The sequence below is a fragment of the Aotus nancymaae genome, unplaced genomic scaffold (genome assembly GCF_030222135.1).
Source record: "Aotus nancymaae isolate 86718 unplaced genomic scaffold, 86718_ANA_hifiasm-v0.15.2.pri h1tg000018l, whole genome shotgun sequence".
In the NCBI taxonomy this organism is placed as follows: Eukaryota; Metazoa; Chordata; class Mammalia; order Primates; family Aotidae; genus Aotus; species Aotus nancymaae.
The window spans coordinates 24,344,212-24,362,259 of record NW_026988430.1 but is presented as its reverse complement, the minus strand read 5'-3'; the positions used below and the strand labels follow the sequence as shown (position 1 = coordinate 24,362,259).

General features: G+C 41.6%; 1 protein-coding gene across 5 annotated transcripts in view; it reads right to left on the bottom strand.

Moving 5' to 3' along the window:
• TADA2A (transcriptional adaptor 2A) overlaps window positions 1-18,048 on the bottom strand; it is a 71,228-nt gene that overhangs the window by 43,650 nt on the left and 9,530 nt on the right. For 4 of the 5 annotated variants that reach the window (XM_021674658.2, XM_021674659.2, XM_064378445.1 and 1 more), the window contains exons 3-4: window positions 10,898-11,004; window positions 8,250-8,309 (exon numbers count right to left, since the gene is read on the bottom strand). In XM_021674658.2, the coding sequence (XP_021530333.1) occupies window positions 8,250-8,309; window positions 10,898-11,004 (167 nt within the window). The remainder of the gene's footprint in view (window positions 1-8,249; window positions 8,310-10,897; window positions 11,005-18,048) is intronic. The other variant, XM_021674661.2, reaches the window with a different exon arrangement.

Sequence of the window (18,048 nt, the reverse complement as noted above, 5' to 3'; positions counted from 1 at the left end):
ATAAATAATTACGCTGGTTAGTGTTATTCAAGTGTAATTTTTGGTTTGGAGAAAAAAAAAATCTAGCTGTAAGATCTGTGAGGTTATACAAAAACCTTGTAGTTGGCCTGTAATCACAGCATTTTGGGAGCCCTAGGTGGGTGGATTTTTTGAGCTCAGAGGTTTGAGACCAGCCTGGGCAACATAGCGAAACCCCCATCTCTACAAAAAACTACAAAAATTAGCTGGGAGTGCTGGCCCATACCTGTGGTCCCAGCACTTTGGGAGACCTGGGTGGGTGGACTGCTTGAGCTCAGGAGTTCGAGACCAGCTTGGGCAACATGGCAAAACCCTGTCTCTACATAAACTACAAAAATTAGCTGGGCATGGTGGTGTGCGCCAGTGGTTCCAGCTACTTGGCAGACTGAGGTGGGAGGATCTCTTGAACCCAAGAGGTAGAGTCTGCAGTGAGTCGAGACTACACCACTGCACTCCAGCCTGGCAAGAAACTCTGACTCAAAAAAACCAAAAACAAACAAAGAAAACCCTTGTAGTCTTATATTTAAATTTAAACTTTTATTATGAACTCACTCATAATTTCCTAACACTGTTCATTGAAAAAGTCTAGAAAAAATGACCAACCTAGTAGCAATGAGCACTTCTACTACCTAGTTTGTAGTCTTTAAATATTATTCCGACTAAAAGGAACCAGGACTCCTTAATGAAAAAACTAATTCCAGGTCTGGGTCAGGAAATGTACAAGACCAGACTAGAACATTCTGTCACACTGAAAAAGCAAAGCTCTTCTTTTTTTTGAGAAAAAGTTTCGCTCTTGCTGCCCAGCCTGGAGAGTAATGGGGCTGCGACCTCCGCCTCCCAGGTTGAAGCGTTTCTCCTGCCTCAGCCTCCCGAGTAGCTGGGATTACAGGCATGCGCCACCATGCCAAGCTAATTTTGTATTTTTAGAAGAGACAGGGTTTCTCCAAGTTGGTCAGGCTGGTCTCGAACTCCTGACCTCAGGTGATCCACCCTCAGCCTCCCAAAGTGCTGGGATTACAGGCGTGACCCACCTCGCCCAGCAGCAAAGAAGCTCTTAAAGACTATAAAGGTCATATCAAAAAGATTCAGAAGTCAACTTACAGAGGCTCCTGTTACCTAAAAATGGAGTATTTTGAGCATCAATAAGGATAATAATCACAAAGGATTGAAACACACCAAATATTTTAAATATGTGGAGGATGCTAAGGAGCCAACACATATTCTCAAACATAGTAAATAATGGGAAATAATCACCATTTATCTTTCCTTTCTTGTACAAACTTTATTCAGAGGGACCACATAACAATGAGAAATTTCTAACTCATAAATTAAAATGGGTGATAGAATTAAAAGATTAATGTTTTGCAATCCTTGGTGAATGAGCAGATCCAGACAATGATCCTAAAAGAATCTAAAGTAGTCATTAAATGTAACTACTAATTTATAGGAAACACAGAAGACAGAGGAACACATTAATCAACAAAATCCAGACTGTATTAACATCTGTAAGACAAACAATCCAGTTTTTAAAAATCAAACAAATAATAAGAAATGAGAGAGAGAAGCTTCCGGACTTCTCTCTCTGGGTGTGTACCCAGAGAGGACAGGAAAGCTCCATGCCCCTTTCCACAAACGTGCCCCTTTTCACATGATGCAAGAGATGCATCATGCATCTCTTGTGTCTGGCTGCTCATTTTTTAACATCACCAGTGTTAATCTGATACGATAAAATGAGAGGCACTTCAACTCTGTGATCTTCCACCTAAACACCTATAATCCAAATCTAATCATGATAAAATATCAAACCTATGAAGATAAAATTGAGAGACACTGTACGAAATACCCTTCAACCTGTCAAGGTCACAAACGAGGAAAACCTAAGAAACTGCCACAGATTGGAGAAAACATTATGACTAAATGCAATGTGGGATCCCCAATTGGATACTGGAACAGAAAAGGACATCTGGGGAAAATCCAGAGAAATCTGAGTAAAATCTATAGTTACTAGTATTACAGCAATGTTCATTTCTTTTTTCCTTTTTTTGAGATACGGTCTTGCTGTGTCTACCAGGCTGGAGTGCACTGGTGTGAATATGGCTCACTGTAACCTCAAACTCCTGAACTCAAGCAATCCTCCTGTCTCCCCAGCCCAAGTAGCTAAGAATACAAGCATGTGCAACCACACCCACTTAATTTTTAAATTTTTCTTTAACAATGGGGTCTCACTAGATTGCCCAGGGTGGTCTCAAACTCCTGGACTCAAACAATTCTCCTACCACAGCCTTTCAAAGTGAATTACAGGACAGAGCTACCACACCCGGCCAATGTTCATTTCTTAATTTTGCCAAATGTACTATAACGTAAGACGTTAACATCTGAGGAAGCAGGATGAAGGGCATATAGGAACTCTCTGTACTACGTTTGCAACGTCAGTAAACCTAAAACTGGCTGGGTACGATGGCTCACACCTGTAATCTAGCACTTTGGGAGGCTAAGGTGGGCAGATTTCTTGAGTCCAGGAGTTTCAGACCAGCCTGGACAACATTGGAAAACTCCATCTCTATTTTTCTATATATTTAAGAAAATAAAATTTAAAAAAATACAAAAAATTATTCCAAAATAAGACCAAAAAAAAAAAAGAAAGAAAGAAATGAGAGAATGGTAGGGAAAACCCATACAGAATAGAAAATATGTAAGAGGCAACCAACTGGAAAACTGGAATGTATGAATCTTAGTTGTATCTGAATTAAACAAACTCCAAAAAGTTAAAAAAAAAAAATTATAATACCACACTACACTGACTAAAATAGCTAAAATGAAGGAAACTGACAATGTCAAATGTTGGCAACCACATGAAGCAATCAGAACTCTCATATATTGTCAACAGAGGTGTAAAATGATACAACTGCTTTGGAAAACTTGTCAATCATTTCATTAAAAGTTAAACAATCATTTACTCTATGACCCAGGGATTCCACTCCTAGGTATTTATCCAAAAAACAATGAAAACATATGTGCATAGAAAGCTTTATATAGGAATATTCATTGCAGCTTTATTCACAATAGCCCAAACCTGGGCAAGGCCCAGGTGTCCATCAAAGGGAGAATGGATAAAAAACTGTTACGTTCATACAACAGAGTATTACTCAGTAATGAAAAGAAATGGTTAGTAGCAAATGTACTAGTTAACACACACAACATGAATAAAACTCAAGAACATGCTGAGTGAAAGAAACCAGAAACAACAAAAGTATACGTATAGTATGATTCCATTTATATGCAGTTCTAAGAATATGCAAAACCAATTTATGCTGATAAAAAAAAAATCAGGCCTGGTGTGGTGGCTCACGCCTGTAATCCCAACACTTTGGGAGGCCGAGGCGGCCAGATCACCTGAGGTCAGGAGTTCAAGACCAGCCTAGCCAACATGGTAAAATCCCGTCTCTACTAAAAACACCAAAAATTAGCCAGGTGTAATGGCGGACACCTTTAATCTCAACCACTTAGGAGGCTGAGACAGAAGAATCACTTGAACCTGTAAGGCAGAGGTTGTGGTGAGCTGAGATCGCACCACTGCACTCCAGCCTGGGCAACAAGAGCAAAACTCCATATCAAAAAAAAAAAAATCAGAACAGTGATTGTTTCAGGGTGAAAAGGGCAGCAGGGGTTTTAGATATTAAGCCTTTATGAAATGACTGGGGGAATTCGAAAAGTGACTAGATTTACTTAGAGACCTAACGAAACAAAGATGAAATAAAATACCGTCTAGGGTATTTGCTTCAAAATAATCTAGAAAGGTTATGGTTTAGATGAAGTAAGATTGGCCATGAGTCAATAATTTTAAGAGCTAGTGATGGGTAAACAGAAATTTATTACCACTATGTGGTAGTTGGTTACAATGGTGACCACATTTTCATTTAAGCACATACTATGAATATGCTTAGCATATGAGGTATTACGAGATCCAAGAGAGAAACTGCAGTGTCTATGTCTATACTAAATGCCTCTTGGGACTTTCAGCCTGAGTGGAACCAAGAGCCACCCTCACTGTGCCTAATCTGAATGCCTGACCCACAAAACTGTGGGAGATAATAAAATTATTACTTTTAAGGATGAGGTTTTGAGATAGCTGTTGCATAGCAATAGATAACCAAATATCATTCTCTCTTGTGTATATCTGAAGTTTTCTATAACAACAAGTAAAAAAAATAATGACACAAAAGGTCTTCAAATTACACAGGCACTTAGAACTTGTTATATCTTTTGTTAATGACAAAAAAATTTGTTATGATTTGTGAAATTACGCTACCAATAAGCAACACATTTTCATCTAAGCACGTACTATGAATATGTCTAGCACATGAGGTATTATAAAATCCAAGAAAGAAATTTCAGAGTCTATGTCTATACTAAATTCATAATCACTCTCAATCCAGCAAGTACAAAAGACATGTAAACGACAACTCACACATTAGTTGAAGAGAATGCTATTTGTAAAACTGTATTCTAGAATGTTAATTGCTCCTCAAACAACTTTACTGTGAGATAAACAATAAAAACTTTCTACACCACAGACACACCAAAAAAGGCACAAGGCAGTTTTACATAAAGTTTGATTAATATTATTTAACTCCTGGACCAAACCTCGGCCGTTCTGAACCACAATCTCTCACAGCAGAGCCTAGAAATCTACATTTATAAGAATCTCCCGGCTGGGCGCAGTGGCTCTCACCTGTAATCCCAGCACTTTGGAAGGCCGAGGCGGGTGGATTACCTGAGGTCAGGAGTTCGAGACCAGCCTGCCCAAGGTGGTGAAACTGTCTCTACTAAAAATACAAAAAAATTAGCTGGGTGTGGTGATGCATGCCTGTAATCCCAGCTACTGGGGAGGCTGAGGTAGGAAAATTCCTTGAACCTGGGAGGTGGAGGTTGCAGTGAGCTGAGATTGCACCATTGTACTCCAGCCTGGGCAACAAGAGTAAAACTCCATCTCAAAAAAAAAAAAAAAGCTCCCAGTCGATTCTTAGGTACTAAAGTTTAAGAATCACTGGTATAAAAGGGTGTGGCAGAAACAGCTGCCTTGACTTGTTCAAAGTTCTAAGAATCACAAGACAAAAATAGGCATAGAACTCAGAAAATCCTGGTTAATGCACCACCTACCACAGCATGAGTAACTCCCAAAAATACAGCACTGTGACATGACAAAAGTACTGAAAAACATTTAAAGTTATCTGAGGCTTCATATGCAAAAAAAAATCCAGTTTTGCGTAGAAAGCTAAAATCTGGTCATCATTCCTACTGAAAGAAACAGTCACTGGGAATAAATAAAGTTGGCCACAAAAAGGAAGTATTAGTAACCCCCAAAAGCTCCCCAAATTAAAGGACAATACTCTGAAATGTGATTGTATGGGTGTTGAATATGTGAGAAAAGGATGATGTAATCAGAACTAAGTGGATTTGGAGTGAAACTTAGTCAGTACTTGCAGCATTATGCAGAAGACACAATGCCCAGAATAGCTAAAGAAAGCTCATGGTCAGTTTTCCTACAATGAATAAGCATGACTACCAACCTACCCAAGTTATACTGAATTATCCCTTAAGGAATTATTTCACAATGTGAATGAATAAATTTGTATTCTGGCTCTAGGTATTCTTGTATTAATTTGAGAAAAATAAACCAGCTTTCTGAAGATCTGATAACCTTGGTGAAATTAAATCCACTTTAAACAGTCTAACCCTTCATTTTTGTAATTAAAGGGGGAAAAAAATTATTCCAAGTCTTACAATTACTGAAGCCATTAGTTAAAAGACTGAAACTGTTTAGAGATGGATAGAAGAAGGCTAACTAGTTGGCACCCAAAAACTCTCACTAACTAGTTCTTTGATTGTGGCCTAGAATCTGACCCTGAATATTATAAGCCCAGAAACGCATTTTAATAGGACCCCACCAACAACCAGGCTCAGAGATGCTGAGTCACCCTTTCTAAACTTTTAAGAGACGGAAATAAATATACTACAGTTCTGTAAGAGGCCGAATTCTAAAGATGTTCCCTGGCTGGGTATGGTGGCTCATGTCTATGATTCCAGCACTTTGGGAGGCCAAGGTGGGAAGATCACTTGAGCCCAGGTGTTCAAGACCAGCCTGGGCAACATGAAGAAACCCTGTCTCTATGTTTTTTTAATAAATAAATAAAAATAAAGATTCCTGTTTTCTGATTATTCCATCAAACACTAACCAGATACTGCTGGGAAAGGACTTTACAGATGGAATAAAGGTTACTAATCAGTTGACCTTAAAGTAGAGAGATTATCCTGGATTACCCAGATGGGCCCAATGTAATCCACATGAGGCCTTAAACATAGTTAAGGGCCTGCTGTGGTGGCTCACACCTGTAATCCCAGCACTTTGGGAGGTTGAAGGTTGAGGTGGGAGGACTGCTTGAGCCCGGGAGTTCAAGACCAGCCTGGGTAACACAGAGAGCCCCGTCTCTACAAAAAAAAATTAAAAATTAGCCAGGCATGGTGGCTTGTGCCTATAGTCCCAGTTAGTCAGGTGGCTGAGGGAGGAGGACAGCTTAAGCCTGGAAGGTCGAGGTTACAGTGAGCTGTGATAATGCCACTGCTCTTTAGCCTGGATAATAGAGTGAGACCCTGTCTCAAAGTAGAAGAGGAAAGCAGAAGAATCACTCCTAACGATTCAGAACAGGAAAGACAAGGCAATAGGAAAGGTTACAGAGATTCCACGATTTCATCAACAACCTCAAGGACTTCCTGTGCTCCTAGCTTTGAGAATGGAGAAAGGGGGCCAGGAACCAGGGAATGCAGACAGCCTGTGGAAGCGGAGAACATGCCTGGCCAAAACAGTGGTCTCATTCCTAAAACCTTAAGGCAGGGAATTCTGACAACAACCTGAAAGAACCTAAAAGTGGATTCTCCCCCAAGGCCTCCAGGTGAGAGCCCAGGCTGGCCAACATCTTCTTATCAGCCTTATGGAACCTGCAGCAAACCAGCTGAGCCTGATGATCTTCTGACCCACAGAACTGTGAGACAAATTTGTGTTGTCTTAAGACATCTAATTTTGGGTAATTTGTTACAGCATCAATAGAAAACTAATATCGATTAATCTACTATGTGAAATTTTAACTGTCAAGCCGGCCAGCATCCTTTCCTGTAAGAAAAACTGCACGGAGGCCAGATATCAGAAAACTGCAGTAGGAGATTTAGTTATATGCTTAATATGCTCTGATAACTGACAAAATTATCTTTTTTGTTTTTTTTTTTTTGAGACAAAGTCTCACTCTGTCACCCAGGCTGGAGTGCAGTGGCACGATCTTGGCTCACTGCAATCTCTGCCTCCCAGGTTCAAGTGATTCTCCTGCCTCAGAAACTCAAGTAGCTGGACTACAGGCGCACATCACCACACCTAGCTATTTTTGTATTTTTAGTAGTGACAGGGTTTCACCATATATTGGCCAGGCTGGTCTCAAACTCCTGACCTCAAGTGATCCACCCAACTCGGCCTCCGGAAGTGCTGGGATTACAGGCGTTGAGCTACCACGACTGGCTAACAAAACTATCTTGACAAAGGCATATATACCTGTCAAGCAGACTAGATATTCACTTTGGCCTATTAAACCACCCACTTGGAAGGACACTACGACCACTCATTCCTTCTTTAAAGGTGGCAGTACAATTAATCTATAGCCAAGTCTTATTCTGGCTTATAAACCTGTCTGCCTAGTCAGTGATTTTATGTATTAACTCATTTGCTGTATTCACTTTATAACTTAACTCTCAGAGGTAACTAATTTCCCCAAGGCAAGGTAATGAATTGCTCAACATAGCACCACTGTCCACATGAACCACATAAAAATACCATTAGCACACAGTAACAACACATTGCCTACGTTTACCAATGAGCCTAAAAGGCAGCATACCTGTTATCCTCATATCAAAAGTATTTCCTTTGAATACTTAAAATTTGAAACAAAAATCTAAGTATATAAAACTATTTTTGTGTTCAAATACCTTGATAGATCCACAAAACCCTAAAAAACTTATTGGATAATAATTACCTATTTCAGAAAAAGAGAAAAGGTAAAGATAATTAAAGAAAACCAATTCCCTGAAGTTCAAGAGCACTTAAAAGAAAAAAGGAAGAAAAGCGAAACTACTTCCCAGTCTAATACTTGAAAAAAATGAACAGAAATTCCCAGCAACTTCATCATTACCATTATTTCATAAGTATGATCGCTTTGATGTTTCTTGTACTCAAACCCTTGAGTGAAACACTGCAAAGAAAGAAAAACTAAGTTAGCAAAAGCTACTTTCTTAAAAGACAGAAGGTACTTTGTGTTATTATTCTGACAAGTTTGGGTTTTTAAAATTTTATTTTTGGAGACAGGGTCTCACTCTGTCACCCAAGCTAAAGTGTAGCAGCAGCATCATAGCTTACTGCAGGCTTGAACTCCTGGGTTCAAGGGATCCTTGTATCTCAGTCTCCCAAAGTGCTGGGATTACAGGTGTGGACTACCACACCACTTCTTGACAAGTTTTTAAGGATTAATTTAATCTTGTCTGCAGCTGCAGTCAAATGGTAGAATCACGATCACGGCTTATCAGCGGCCCTCACAGAGAAAAAACAAGTTGAAAAACAGACTTTTCCCTAAGACATCTCTCTTTGAGAAGAGCGTATGCCCTGGAATCACACAGCCTAAATTTGAATCCTGGCTCTGTAACTGTCTTTCAGCCATTCTAAGACAAATATTTTTTCATATTTTGAACTCTGGGCTGGGCATTATGGCTTGTACCCGTAGTCCTAGCTACTCAGGGAAGGCTAAGGCAGGGGGATCGTTGAGCCCAGGAGTTTGAGGCTGCAGTGAGCTATGACTACACCACTGCACTCCAGCCTGAGCAGCAGAGCAACACTCCATCTCTAAAAAACATTCTTTAATTTTTTTTTTTTAATGAAAAATCAAAAGTCTCTGAAGTAGGCTCATGTCTATAATCCTTACATTCTAGGAGACTGAGGTGGCAGGACTGCTCGAGCTCAAGAGTTCCAGACCAGCCTGGGCAAACATGGTGAGACCTTGTCTCTCCAAAAAAAATAAATAAATAAATTAGCTGGGCATGGTGGCACAAACATGTAGTCCCAGATACTTGGGAGGCTGAGGTGGAAGGGTTGCTGGAGCCTGGGAGAAGATAGCAGTGGCACTGAGCCATGATCGTGCCACTGCACTCTAGCTTAGGCAACACAGTGAAACCCTGTGTCCAAAAAAAAAAACTCTCTGAAATCAAGACTCATCTTACAATCAAAAGTAATCACAACTTTCATCAGCCATTTTTACATTTTAACATTTCTGAAATTGAGGAACTTCTTATAACCATAGTGTCTTAGAGTTGATAAAATAAGGTATTTGCCATGTGACCTTGAATAAGTTATTAACCTCTCTTAGCCTAAATTTCTTCATCTATAAAATGGGAATACTAATCATAGGCACTTCATAGGATTACAGTAATGATTTAAAGGTTAATTCACATAAAGTACTCAATACTCTGGTACTGAGTAAGTACTTATAATTAGTATTATTACTACCATTATCATCTACAAAAATTGTTTCTTCCTTTGTCATCTGTACAGAAATCAGTGTTCAACAAGACAATAAACAGTGTCATCAAAAGGAATAATCTTCCAGTTCTGTTTCCTGTAATTTCAATACTTTAAATTTACTTACGAAACAGTGTTATGGCCAGGCACGGTGGGTCACGCCTATAATCCCAGCACTTTGGGAGGCGGAGGAAAATGCATTACTTGAGGTCAGGAGTTCAAGACCGGCCTGGCCAACATGGTGAAACTCCGTCTCTACCAAAAATATAAAAAATTAGCTGGGTGTGATGGCATGCACCTGAAACTGCAGCTACTCGAGAGGCTAGCAGGAGACTCACTTGAACCCAGGAGGTAGAAGTTGCAGTGAGCTGAGATTGCACCACTGCACTCCAGCCAGGGTGACAGAGCAAGACTCCGTTTCAGAAAAAAACAAAACAAAACAAAAAAATGGGTTAAGTATCAGGTTTTTTGCTGTTGTTTTTAAGACAAAATTTCAATCTTGTTGCCCAGGCTGGAGTGCAACGGTGCGATCTCGGCCTACCGCAACCTCTGCCTCCCAAATTCAAGTGATTCTCCTGCCTCAGCCTCCCAAGTAGCTCGATTACAGGCATGCGCCACCATGCCTGGCTAATTTTTGTATTTTTTAGTAGAGACAGGGTTTCTCCATGTTGGTCAGGCTGGTCTTGAACTCCTGACCTCAGGTGAACTGCCCGCCTCGGCCTCCCAAAGTGCTGGGATTACAGGTGTGAGCCACTGCACCCAGCCTTTTTTTTTGATATAGTATCTTGCTGTGTTGCCCAGACTGGAGTACAATGGTACGATCTCAGCTCACTGCAACCTCCTAGGTTCAAGCGATTCTCCTGCTTCAGCCTCCTGAGTAGCTAGGATTACAGGCACCTGCCATCACGCCCAGCTGAAATTTTTTGTATTTTTGTAAAGATGGGGTTTCATCATGTTGGCCAGGTAGGTCTTGAACTCTTGACCTCAGGTGATCTGCCTGCCTCGGTCTCCCAAAGTGCTGGGACTACAGGCATGAGCCACTGCGCCCAGCCAAGTATTAGGTTTAAACACAGATGTGGAATCATCAACAGTCTATCTCATCTAACTGCTCTGTTTCTCAACTTTTCACTAGTAAAATGTACAATGAAAGATTGGAAGGAATAGATTTAATAAGGTATAGATCTCCTTAGCAGTCGACAGTAATCTCTGAAATATTGTATCATAAAAAATAACATAAAACCAGGCTAGGAGAGGCTAGCATTAGTGAGTTACCTGCAAGCAGAGGAAAAAAGGAGGTGGCCCACATTCAGCACACTTGATATAAGGCTCCATGAGGTAGGAGGAGCAGCCTCGGCAAGGTGGCTTATCAGAGGGATCATCTAAAACAAAGAGAAAACAAATACATATTTCAAGCTTATGGTTAAGCCTAAGTGCAAAAAGGTGAAAATCCCCAAATGACCATACAAGTAGTGAGCTGAGTTGAAAACTTCATGGAGACAAGATGAGCTCATTTCAAATTTTAAAAAAAGCAAAAATTATGCTCCTTTTAACTTCAGTGCAGCATTGTTCCTTTTCACACAACATTTAAGTAGATATGGACCCTGCAAAGAAATTTACAAACATACGTTTGTTCATTTATTTATTTTTAGAGACAGGGTCTTATTCTGTCACCCAGGCTGGAGTGTCGTGGCTTGTCAATAGCCCACTGTAACCTGGAACTCCTGGGCTCCAGAGATCCTCCTGCCTCAGTTCCCCAAGTAGTTAGGACCACAGGCACATGCCACCACACCTGGTTAATTTTTTAATTTTTTGTAGAGACGAGGTCTGACCATGTTGCCCAGGCTGGTCTTGAACCCTTGGGTTCAAAGAATGTTCTTGCCTTGGCCTCTCAAAGCTCTGGGATTACAGGTATGAACTACCATGCCCAGTCATGAAAATATTTTTAACTGGAAGTTTCATAATATTCCAAACTTATTTTTCCAGGATCATAAAATGGACATATACCTACACATACATACAAAGAAAATCTGATAAAATGTTAACAATTGCTGAATCTAGGTAGCAGGCATATAAATAATCACTGTAGGCTGGCCACGGTAGCTCACCCTGTAATCTCAGCACTTTGGGAGGCCGAGGCAGGTGGATCACTTGAGGCCAGGAGTTTGAGACTGTCTCTACTAAAAATGCAAAAATTAGCCAGGGATGGTGGTCCACGCCTATAATTCCAGCTACTCGGAAAGTTGAGGCATAAGAATCACTTGAACCTAGGAGGCAGAGGTTGCAATGAGCCAAGATTGCACCACTGCACTCCAGCCTGGGCAACAGAGCTAGACCCTGTCTCAAAAAATAATTGGCCAGGTGCAGTGGCTCACACCTGTAATCCTAGCACTTTGGGAGGCCGAGGTGGGGGGATTGCCTGAGCTCAAGAGTTCAAGACCAGCCTGGGCAATACGGTGAAACCCCATATCTACTAAAAATACAAAAAAATTAGCCAGGCATGACAGCATGCACCTATAGTCCCAGCTACTAGGGAGGGTGAGGCAGGAGAATTGCTTGAACCTAGGAGGTGGATGATGCAATGAGCCGAGATCACGCCACTGTACTCCAGCCTGGGCAACAGAGCGAGACTCCATTGCCAAAAATAAATAAATAAATCATCATCATCATCACTGTACTGTTCTTTTGACTTAAGTTTTAAATTTTTCATAATAAAAAGTTGCAGCAAAAAAAAAACCTTTTTTTTTTTTTCAGATAGAGCCTCACTGTCACCTAGGCTAAAGTGTGGTGGCACGATCATGCTTCAATGTAGCCTCACTCTCCCAGGCTCAAGTGAGCCCCTCTACCTCAGTCTTCTAAGTAGCAGGGACTACAGGCACAAGCCACCACACCCAGGTAATTTTTTTTTTTTATTTATTTCCTGTAGAGACAGGGTTTCACTATGTTGCCTAGGCTGGTCTCAAATTCCCAGGCTCAAGCGATCCCAGGAATTCGAGCTGCCTCTGCTTCCCAAAGTGTTGGGATTACAGGTATGAGCCACCACACTCAGTCAGAAAACTTCTCTAAATCCATATCTTGGAATATACTACTTTATATTTGAGTTGGAATTTTTTTTTTCTTGAGACAGGGTCTTGCACAGTTGCCCAAGCTGGAGTATAGTGGCATTATCATGGCTCACTGTGGCTTCAATCTCCCCAGGCTCAGGTGATCCACCCACCTCAGCCTCCCAAGTAGCTGGACTACAGACGTGCACCACTGCGCCTGGCTAAATTTTTAATTTTTGTAGAGACAAGGACTCACTATGTTGCTCACACTGGTCTTAAGAAGTCCTCCTGCCTCAGCTCCCCAAAGTGGTGGATTACAGGCTTAGGCCACCATGCCTGGCTCTGAGTTAGGATTTAAACCCAGGAAGTGTCCTCCCTTTCTCCCATGGTAAGTACATAACACAGCAGATCTTCTACTTCCAATGACAGTGGTATGTCTCCAAAATATTAAGGCAAGGAGTACAATTCAAACTCTCAAGAATCATAAAAATGCAGATATATGTGTCTCTGGTTGCCCCAAACTCGGCCTCTAGAGTGACAGCAACCTAGCAAAATTGTTCTCTATGATCAATCACAAGAATCTAAGAGAAGAAACACTTTGAAGATAGATGAAGGAATTTGCTTTGTTTAGCCTGGGACAAGATTTTTCACATTCTGTTGAAAGTATTTGCCTCCCTGAAGTCCAAGAAACACTGTTCAAGGCACCTTTCCCTCTTCCAAGTGATGATCACTGTTCTCTTGATTGTTTTTAAGAAGATACAGAGGGCGAGCATGGTGGCTCAAACCTGTAATCCCAGCACTTTGGGGGCTGAAGCAGGTGGCTCACTTGAGCTCAGGAGTTCAAGACTAGCCTGAGTAACATGGCAAAACACCATCTCTACTAAAAATACAAAAATTAGCCAGGTGTGATGGTAGGTACCTGTAATCCCAGCTACTCAGGAGACTGAGGCAGGGGAAAAGTTTGAACCCAGGAGGCAGAGGTTACAGGGAGCCGAGATCGCACCACTGTACTCCAGCCTGGGTGATAAGAGTGAAACTCCATCTCAAAAAAAAAAGAAAATGACAAAATAAAGAAATGTGCTCCTGGCAGCAGCTTCAAATTCAATATATGAGACAGCAGCTACTCCACTTCTCCCCATTTTAAATTTTAATACAGATGAACAAATCTTGCTATATTGCTCAGGCTAGTCTCAAACTCTCAGCCTCAAGTGATCCTCCTGCCTCGGCCTCCCAAAGTACTGTGATTACAGGAGTGAGCCATTGTGCTCAACCAAAAATTGTTGTATATTAAGTGACAGATGCCAACTTCTACCAAGTTATCCTCTTTCTCACTTCCTGTTAATGATAGAAGCTTGCTTCTCTCTTTCCTCCAGCCATCCTATTAAGAAAAAAGGCATTAGCCACTGACCAAGGTAGTCAACTTTTTTTTGAGGTAGTGTTTCACTCTGGTTACCCAGGCTGTAGTGCAATGGCTTGATCTCAGCTCACTGAAATCTCAGCCTCCCAGGTTCAGGGGATTCTCATGCCTCAGCCTCCCAAGTAGCTGGGATTACATGCACGTGCACTATGCCCAGCTAAATTTTGTTATTTTTAGTAGAGAGGGGGTTTTGCCATGTTGCCCAGGCTGGTCTCAAACTCCTGGATTCAAGCAATCCACCCACCTTAGCCTCCCAAAGTGCTAGAATTATAGGCACAAAGTGATTTTTAAATCCTTATGTCAAGACGCAATTACTGGGCGGGACATGGTGGCTCATGCATGTAATTCCAGCACTCTGGGAGAACAAGGTGGGCAGAACACTTGAGCTCAGAAGTTTGAGACCAGCCTGGGCAACATAGCGAAACCCTGTCTCTACAGAACACACACACAAAATTAGCCAGGTGCGGTAGTGCACGCTTGGTGGTTTCACAGAGGCCTAAGGTAGGAGGATAACTTGAGCTGAGGAGGTCGAGGCTGCAGTGAGCCATGAGCACACCACTGCACTACTCCAGCCAGCCTGGGTAACAAAGCAAGACCCTATCTCAAAAAAAAAAAAGGAAAGCAATTACTTTGTAAAAGTAATCCAATTTATAGTTCTTAGCATTCCAGACAATAAAACTATAAAGTACGTCATCCACAACATTTTGAAAAATATTTTTCCATTCTTTCTTCTACATAATACAGTACATATATTCAACATTAAGTGGAGGCTGGGCTCGGTGGGTCACCCCCGTAATCCCAACACTTTGGGAGGGAGAGGCAGGAGGATAGCTTGAGCTTAGGAGTTCAAGACCACCCTGGGAAATATGGCGAGACCCTGTCTCTACCAAAAATAATAAAAAGAAAAAGTAGCCAGGAGGCAGAGATTGCAGTGAGCAGAGATCATGCCACTGCACTCTAGCCTAGGTGACAAGAGTGAAATTCCATCTCAAAAAAAAAAAAATGAAAGAAAAATGAAAAATGAAGTGGAATATTATACATGATGTTTTGTAGCCTGCTTTTGCACTTGACAATATATTGTAGACATCTTTTCATGACAATACACATTGACCTTCATTGTTCTTTCTAATGGATAATAACATTCCATTGTATCAATTATATTATATAACCTAATCGTACTCAATTCCCCCCTAGGGAGACATCTGGAAATCTAAGGAGATACCTTTTTGTTGCCACAATGACTAGAGAGCACCACTGTCATTCTGCAGGCCCCTAAACCAGGGATTCTCAATATCCTACGATGCTCAATACATTCTAACAAAAAACTGACTTTGTGTGTCCTGTGCAACCTTCATATGTCCCACCAGACATTCAAGTTAATTAAAAACGTCCTATGACCTAGACCTAATTCCATATCATATATAAAGCAAAGTACTTTTGACAGTTTCAATATGCACTGAAATTTCCAGAAAGGCAACTGTATCTAACTCTGCAAGAGGATCTATTTTGTTTTGTTCAGAAATTTTAGTTATTCTAGCTTATGGTGTTTCTTAGTCACCAACACGACACACTTGAATCATTCTGCGTTTGTATATGCACAGTGATTCAACATATGGGTTCAAGTATCTACCACTTAAGTCACATCTTCTATCGTAATCATATCTAAACATATTGAGATACATATTGCTTTATTATGAATTGCATTATTTTACTATAAATAATTTTTCTTTTATTATAGTTAGGGCATTATTATTTTTATTTTTTGAAATCATGTATGCCAGGCATGGTCACTCATGCCTGTAATCCCAGTACTTTGGAAGGCCAAGGCAGGTAGACCACTTGAGGCCAGGAGTAAGATTAGCCTGGCCAACATGGCAAACCCCATAACTACTAAAAATACAAATATTGTCCATGCCTGGTGACACGCACCTATAGTCCTAGCTACTCAGGAGGCTGTGGCATGAGACTTGAACTCGGAAGGCAGAGGTTGCAGTGAGCTGAGATCATGCCACTGCACTCTAGCCTGGGCGACAGAGCAATACTGTTTCGAGGAGAAAAAAATAGAAATCATGTATACAGATATATTTATATTGCCTATGTATTTTATTTCCAAATAGTAAACTTGGCTGACTGCGACCTCTGCCTCGCATGTTCAGTGATCCTCCCACCTCAGCCTCCCTAGTAGCTGGAACTACAGGTGCACGTCACCATGCCCAGCTGCTTTTTTTTTTGAGACAGAGTCTTACTCTGTCACCTAGGCTGGAGTGCAGTAGTGCAATCTTGGCTCACTGCAACCTCCACCTCCCAAGTTCAAGTGATTCTCCTGCCTTAGCCTCCTGAGTAGCTGGGATTACAGGTGGCCCACCACCATGCCCGGATAATTTTTCTATTTTTAGTAGATATGGGGTTTCACCATGTTGGACAGGCTGGTCTCCAATTCCTGACCTCAGCTGATCCATCTGCATCGGCCTCCCAAAATGCTGGGATTATAGTGGTGAGCTGCCACACCTGGCCTAAATTTTTGTATTTTTGGTAGAGACAGAGCTTTGCCATGATGCCTAGGCTGGTCTCAAACCCCTGAGCTCAAGTGATTCGACCACCTCAGCCTCCCAGAGTGCTGGGATTACAGGCATGAGCCACTGTGCCTGGTCTCTTGGATGTACATTTTGCATCTGTTCCTCAGGAAAATATTTTTCTAGAACTAGAATTGTTGAGGGTACGGTTATTGAACATTTTTAGGTTTCTGGTACACAGAGCCCAACTGTCCTTCAAAAAGGTATTTGAATTTTTTTTTTAACGTAAGAGAAAGGCTTTTTTTTTTTGAGACGGAGTTTCGCTCTTGTTACCCAGGCTGGAGTGCAATGGCGCAATCTCGGCTCACCACAACCTCCGCCTCCTGGGTTCAGGCAATTCTCCTGCCTCAGCCTCCTGAGTAGCTGGGATTACAGGCACGCACCACCATGCCCAGCTAATTTTTTGTATTTTTAGTAGAGACAGGGTTTCACCATGTTGACCAGGATGGTCTCGATCTCTTGACCTCGTGATCCACCCGCCTCGGCCTCCCAAAGTGCTGGGATTACAGGCGTGAGCCACCGCGCCCGGCCGAAGAGAAAGGCTTTTAATCTACTTTTTTATGGAGATGACAGGAAACAAGAGAGGCTTTTTTTTTTTTTTTTTGAGACAGAGTCTTGCTCTGTCGCCAGGCTGGAGTGCAGTGGGGCTATCTGGGCTTACTGCAACCTTCGCATCCCAGGTTCAAGTGACTCTCCTGCCTCAGCCTCCTGAGTAGCTGGGACTATAGGCACTCACCAACAAGCCCAGCTACTTTTTGTACTTTTAGTAGAGACAGAGTTTCACCATGTTGGCCAGGATGGTCTCGATCTCTCGACCTCGTGATCCGCCCACCTCGGCCTCCCAAAGTCCTGGGACTACAGATGTGAGCCACTGAGTCCAGCAGAGTAAGAATTTTTTTTTTTTTTTTTGAGATGGAGTTTCACTCTTGTTGCCCAGGCTGGAGTGCCATGGCTCAATCTCGGCTCACCACAACCTCCGCCTCCCAGGGTAAAGCAATTCTCCTGCCTCAGCCTCCTGAGTAGCTAGAATTACAGGCATGTGCTACCATGCCTAGCTAATTTTGTATCTTTAGTAGAGACAGGGTTTCTCCATGTTGGTCAGGCTGGTCTCAAACTCCAGACCTCAGGTGATCCACCTGCCTCAGCCTCCCAAAGTGCTGGGATTACATGTGTGAGCCACCTACCGAGCCCGGCGAGTGAGGCTTTTTTAACCATTTAAGATCCAGGGGCAATAAAAGGTTAATAAACTTGACTACATTAATAAAAACAAAACAAAAAACATTTTTGGCAAAAACACCATAAGTAAAAAAGCAAATGTAAGAAAATATTTGTAAACATATCAGAAATAAAGTGCTGAAATCCCTCGTATACAAAGAACTTCTAAAAATTGAG